This window comes from Prenolepis imparis, unplaced genomic scaffold (genome assembly GCF_030444845.1).
Source record: "Prenolepis imparis isolate NDT839.2.m4 unplaced genomic scaffold, iyPreImpa1.0 SCAF_6, whole genome shotgun sequence".
In the NCBI taxonomy this organism is placed as follows: domain Eukaryota; kingdom Metazoa; phylum Arthropoda; class Insecta; order Hymenoptera; family Formicidae; genus Prenolepis; species Prenolepis imparis.
In genome coordinates this window covers 14,651,706-14,657,856 of record NW_028141164.1, presented here as the reverse complement: position 1 = coordinate 14,657,856, position 6,151 = coordinate 14,651,706, and the positions used below count along the sequence as shown (strand labels likewise).

General features: G+C 37.5%; 1 protein-coding gene across 1 annotated transcript; it reads right to left on the bottom strand.

Moving 5' to 3' along the window:
- Positions 1 to 291: 291 nt before the first annotated feature.
- Positions 292 to 2,367, bottom strand: LOC145937460 (uncharacterized). Its single transcript, XM_083040479.1, has 3 exons — positions 1,651 to 2,367; positions 1,236 to 1,532; positions 292 to 603 (listed from the first exon to the last, which is right to left on the bottom strand). Exons 1-3 carry the CDS (start codon positions 2,365 to 2,367, stop codon positions 292 to 294), a joined length of 1,326 nt encoding a protein of 441 aa, XP_082896605.1.
- Positions 2,368 to 6,151: the final 3,784 nt, after the last annotated feature.

Below are 6,151 nucleotides of genomic sequence, written 5' to 3'. Positions count from 1 at the left end.
TGTTTTACATTGTCAAAGACTTTCTCATAATCGATAAAGCACGCAAAGACATTTTTCCGTTGATCTAGACATTTCTGAACAAGAACCTGCATAGCGAACAGAGCGTCTCTCGTCCCTAAGCCGTTCCTAAATCCAAACTGAGTTTCACCGATGTTTTCTTCTATTTTCCTCCATAATCGAGTGTGTATAATTCTCAGAAACACTTTCAATGCATGGCTCATAAGGCTGATAAGCCTATAGTCACTGCATGGTTTCGCGTTCGATTTTTTAGGGAGACTGATGAATGTGGATTTAAGCCAGTCCGTAGGGATGTTCCCGGTTGTAAATGTGGTTAAACATCCTCAGGAGGGTGTCATTCTTATCGATGTCGATCAGTTTGAGTAGCTCCGCACTCACTTCATCCGGTCCGACTGCTTTGCCAGATCTTGCTAGGCTTAAGGCTTTCCTCACTTCCTCTCTGATTATTTCCGGACCCTCCAGTTTTACATCAATGTCCTCAACCGCTGCGCGATTGTCTTTGAAGAGTTCTGTGATGTAGTCTTTCCAAACTTTTGCCTGTTCCTCCTTGTACACGACGAGCTTGTTGTCGTTGTCAACCAACCCCTACTTTTTTTCGAGCGGTGTTCGTCACCTCCTTCACTCTTTTGTGCAGATTGAAACTATCATGCTTTTTTTCAATCTCTTCTATTTCTTGACACTTAACATTGATCCAGGCCTCCTTTGCTTCTCTAATCTTTCTTCTGATATTAGAAGGTGACGATCTTCAGACGAGATATGTTGTTGCTAGACTGTCTCTCATTTTCAAATAATTTACTTGTCATTCTTCGAGAATAGACAATTATTAATTGTGTCATTATGCTGTTTAAATAAATCTAATTAAATGTGTAAGTAAATTCATACCTCTATATCAATTGTTGATTTGTAAGATTGTGTTGATCGTGATAATTTCTATGTATATAATATAAATTACAGTGTAACCACTTGATAAGGACCACAACCACACGGTCGAAACGTCGTGATTTGAATAAAATTTCTTATGGCTAGTTTGGTCGATTGATTTCACAACTCCGCTGTTTATTGACTAGTGACTGATATTAATATTAATTTGGGAATTTATTTCTTCTGATGGTTCTCTGGATGTTTTTATATGTTGTTTCCTCATTTTTCTTCCTTCTCCGTTGCTCCATTAACTCGAGAATTTCGTTAGTCATCCACTCTTCTTTCCTTTCGTTTGCCTGGATACCCAGCTGTTCTATCGCTGTCTCTCTAAGTGTCTCCTTCAGTTGTTTCCAAGTTTCCTCCACATCGAGTTCAGGTCGAACTTTTATGTCCGCAACTTTCCCGTTCAGAATGTCCGCTAAGTTGTTCTTTATGTCGGGGTTCCTCAGGCTGCTGGTGTTGATTTTTTCGTCGGTCGTTTTCTCTGTTGTATTTTCAGACAAAGTCGGATTTTCGCCACCACTGAATTGTGATCTGAGTTTATGTCCGCGTCCGGATACGCTTTCACGCTTTTGACGCAGTTTCGGAAACGCCTGTTAATCATGATGTAGTCAATCTGGTTTCTGACTATGTTGCCCTGGGCACCGTTCAATAGAGATCGCCAGTGTACAGGCGGCGGGGTGGCAGTTGAAACCACGTGTTTGTGATAACCATCTCCTTCTCTTGAGAGAACTGTAACAGTCTGTCCCCTCTTTCGTTTCTCTGCCCTAGCCCGTGTGGGCCCACAATTTTTTCAACCTCTCCTTGGCCGATTTTGGCGTTCAAATCGCCCATAACTATATTAATGTCATGATCTTTAAGGGTTCTCATCGGGTTTTCTAATTGTTCGCAGAATTCTTCAAGCTCTTCCTGTGTTTTATCGAGAGTTGGTGCATAGATCTGAATTAGATTGATGTTCTTGGGTTGCCCTTTTATCTGAAGAAGCATGCATCGCTCGGAGATCGGCACGAAGTTGGCGACATATTTAGCCAATCGTCGCGACACGAGGACAGCCACTCCATGTCTATGGTTGGCGTCGTCCTCCTGGCTTCCACAGTAGTACATCGCCGCTCCCTCCGTTCTGAATTGCCCGTTTCCAACCCATCGGGTCTCACACATTCCCAGGATATCGAGGTTCATTCTTTGGATTTCCAAGGTCGCGTTCTTTAGTTTTCCTGCCTGATACAGGGTCCTCACGTTCCACGTCGCCATCCTGAGCGGTCTGCGTCTTTTATGTTTGTTGACCAGTCGCATATTTTCCAAGCGAGGCTTGGTTCCTACCTCTTCTTGGCCGGTAGCACATTTCACACCTCTAAGCCCGGACACCTCGAGGCGCCGGTCGCTAGACGGATCGCATGGCACATCTCTTTCCTTAAATTGTACTCCCATGATGGTTTACTAGGGGCATTGATAAATGCAGTGGGGTCCCTGATATCCTTCAGCTCTCAGGAGTACTGAATAATTAATTCTTAAATCTTGACTCTTAGCTCTTGATTGTTGATTGTTAACTCTTCTTTTCCTGAGGGTTTCCCTGTTTTTGTACAAGTAGTCTGCCCCATCTGTAGTCCAAAGGGCAGTTCTTGGGCAAGGATGCATCTTGTGACTCATAGTCATAGGTTTCGATGTTTTTTCCCTTGCACAACGTGTATTATTCACTCACATGAGTAATAATTTCTTAATTTTGGTCCTTGTACTTGTTGACAATCATGCGTCAATCGAGAGATTTTGACATTATTTTTCCGTCTATGATAGAAAATTGTCGATCGATTATTTGTTCAAATTTCTTAATTTCACTTGTTTTTCATCGGTCTGGCGTCGGGCTCTTTCGCAATCGCTGTTTCACGTTTTCCATTTCAAGTCTTATAATTAATCTTTTCGTAAAACGCGGATTTGCGTAAATCGGAGAAGAAAAAAGAATCGTGAAGTCCGTAGGACGTAACATAAGAAAAATCTTGCAACGTTATATTAATGTGACAATAACTGATTCCTAAACTCAACACGTTTAGTTTTAATCCACAATGGATAATTGCGAATGTTTGTCACTGTCCCAAATATGATATAATATAAGGATAAAGTCGGTTTATTACGTCCTCGAAGGGTTTACAAGGCGCTTTTTTCTGATAGGAGCATTCCTCAATCTTTTTACACATCTTATTAAATTACATTTTACATCTTACAAATCTATTTGCTTCATTTTACATCGTATTCTTCCTTCTCTCTCCCTTCTTCCTTCTCCTTTCCTCTTTCCTCCTTCTCTCTTTTTTACCTTCTATCCTTCCTTTGTTTCTCCCTCTTTCTCTTCCATCCGTCTTTATCCTTCCTCTCCTCTTTCCAACTGAACCTCTCTGCCTCTCTTCCTTTCTCTTCCAATTTTCGTATCTTTCTTCTTCACATTTTTCGGGCAGGCATGTGGGGTATATTGGTTCGAATTCAGTTCGAACCAGGGACCTTTCGCATATTGCTCTAAGACTTTATATGCTAGGCCATTTTTCACCCCATATAATATAATATTTTATAAAATTTTTAATAATTTAAAAATTTTTGTTATATCTAGAAAACATGTTTATGCCAAAATATTAATAAAGTCAACTTAATATATGCTGGCAAAATAAATCTAAAACTCTCAAGCATGGACCTTTTGACAACCTATGTGGCAGAAAAACTAGATGGTTTCCAAGAAAGTAATACTGCACCGAATATTTTGAGCTATAAGCGGCGAAGGAATCTGGAGAGTCCGGTTCAATCATGAGATATATCAGCTTTATAAAGAACCAAGATTATCGATGCACGTAAAAATGCTGAGACTTCAGTGGACCGAACATGTACAGAGAATGCCCAAAGAAAGAATACCAAAAAAACTCCTGAGAGGGCAACCAAGAGGAAGGACACCGGTCGAAAAGCTGAAATTGAGATGGAAGGACAATATGGACAATGATGCCAGAGAAATCTTGGGCGTGAGAAATTAGAAGTCGAGATCAAAAGATCGAGATGCCTGGAGGCGAAAAATTGAGGCCAAGGCCCGACTTGGGCTGTAGCGCCATTGGAATAAGGCTCTGCGCACAATAGAAAAAATATTAGGAATAGGAATAAATATTAAGCATTAGGCCTACTGCACAATACAAAAGTATAGACAATAAGAACAGAGAATAAATATATCCATGCTTCAACAGAAGCAGATAGATATTAGGAGATAACAATAGATGATATTTGCTTCTATTGATGAATATTTTCTATTTTTTATTTCTATTGCTTGTACTTTTGTATTGTGCAGGAAGCTTAATGCTTCATATTTATTTTTATTCCTAATATTTTTTCTATTGTGCGCAGGGCCTAAATGTCTTTTATAAAACATGCAGCTTGTTCTCAAAGAAAGATTGAACTGTAATGTTTGATTTCTTGCAAACATTGCAACCGGTGTCACAGGTGACCCTGTCGCCTAGCCAACGTCCCCCCCCCCCCCAACACCAGGAAGATACATTCAGTCTCGTGTAAGGCTTGAACGTACGACGCATACTTTCCAGAGAGAGAGAAGCCGATCTAGAAGACCATCCTCATCTGGATATGCTTCAAAGTGATGTGCGTGTCAGATGGACTCTCTGTGGCACTGTTTTATACCTCAATCACAGGGACTAAAAGCTGAGAAAGCGTACCTTAGAAATAGGATATTAGTTAGTTAAGTTTCGTTATCCAGATTTGTTTGCGATTATAGCAATATGATATTTTGTTTATTTTGACAAAAGTTAGTAAAATATTACTAAAAGAGTTACTTATATTTTATGCGAGTCAAGTTATTAGAATGGATATTATTACATAATATATTTTGTTTCCTTAATATTTTATTATATAGTCTGGATTGACTTCATGCTCTGTTTTCATATTATTTTCATTGTGATGTACTCTAGTCCTTAGCGTAAAGCTTATAATTCATCATTATTAGTTGTCTGGTCAAGATTTTAATAAGTGAGTCAGTAAAAGATGTTATTAATTGAGTTTTTATTTTGTTTGTGTATTATTTTGATATAAGAGGCAGCTGGTCTATTGCACTTACCAAAGAAGTTTATAATAAAGTTCCTTTTCTTAATTCTTACCTTATGTACTTACCTTGTATTTCCTTACCCAGGTCGAACTTGCTAGTTATTTTCTTACTTGTTAAATAAGAAAAATATTATAGTTACCTTGTCGACACTCACCTTGTTGATGCTTATCTTGGTGGTATTTTTTTTATTAATTCTTACTTTTGTTCAAACTTATTTTTTTTAGACAAATGTTACCTTACATAAAAGATAAGATAGAGTCATACATAGCTAGTCATTTTTTATATTGTTGTAAGCTGCATATTTATAAAAGAACAATATAAGTTGTTATTTATTTAATTTATTCATTTGTTGTATGAATATTTATTATTCACGGGATATAATACTTGTTAATTTTATCAGAGAGGACTAGAAAGCGATAGAGAGAGTCATAATATATATGTTTAGAGACGTTGTATGACGAATGTAGACTCGCGTGCATGTGTGTGAAGTGTCGCTGTTTTTTTCTCTAGGCTCGTGTACGCGAAACTATACATATACAATTTTATAATCTAACTTTCCAGGATGTTTTTTCATGTAAAGCACGATTTACCCAAGTAAGTAATCTTTATTTTAGTGTAGAGGTCAAGATTGACACGACAAGCTTTATGTTCTCGGTAAATCAGGACACGGGTCAATGGATATTATAATGTAACGTTCTAGTAAATTACAATCTAACAGTTCGTTTTTTTCTAATCGATATAATCGACGGTTATATACTATAACAATGTATTATTTAGATAAACATTATAAGTATATATATTTTTGATTGTATAAATAAATATTTATATATAATAGAAATTTATAAACGCAATACGTTCACACATATAAATAATTGTGTTCAAACATGTACATATATAATAAAGGCAGACACACATATGATAAACTGTTTTCTATGCGCTCCGATACTCTTTGATATGCGTGCGAAGAGATAGAACAGTAGAAATATATGATGTTTTTCCAACATATTGAACACAATTTTTATTTATTCTTTTATGGTTCTTTTTATGCATAACGCTGTTGGTAATGACAGAACTAAAATTATCGACAATTATCGACAATTTTAGTTCCTCTCAGATGAGGGCGCAAACCCGTCGGAG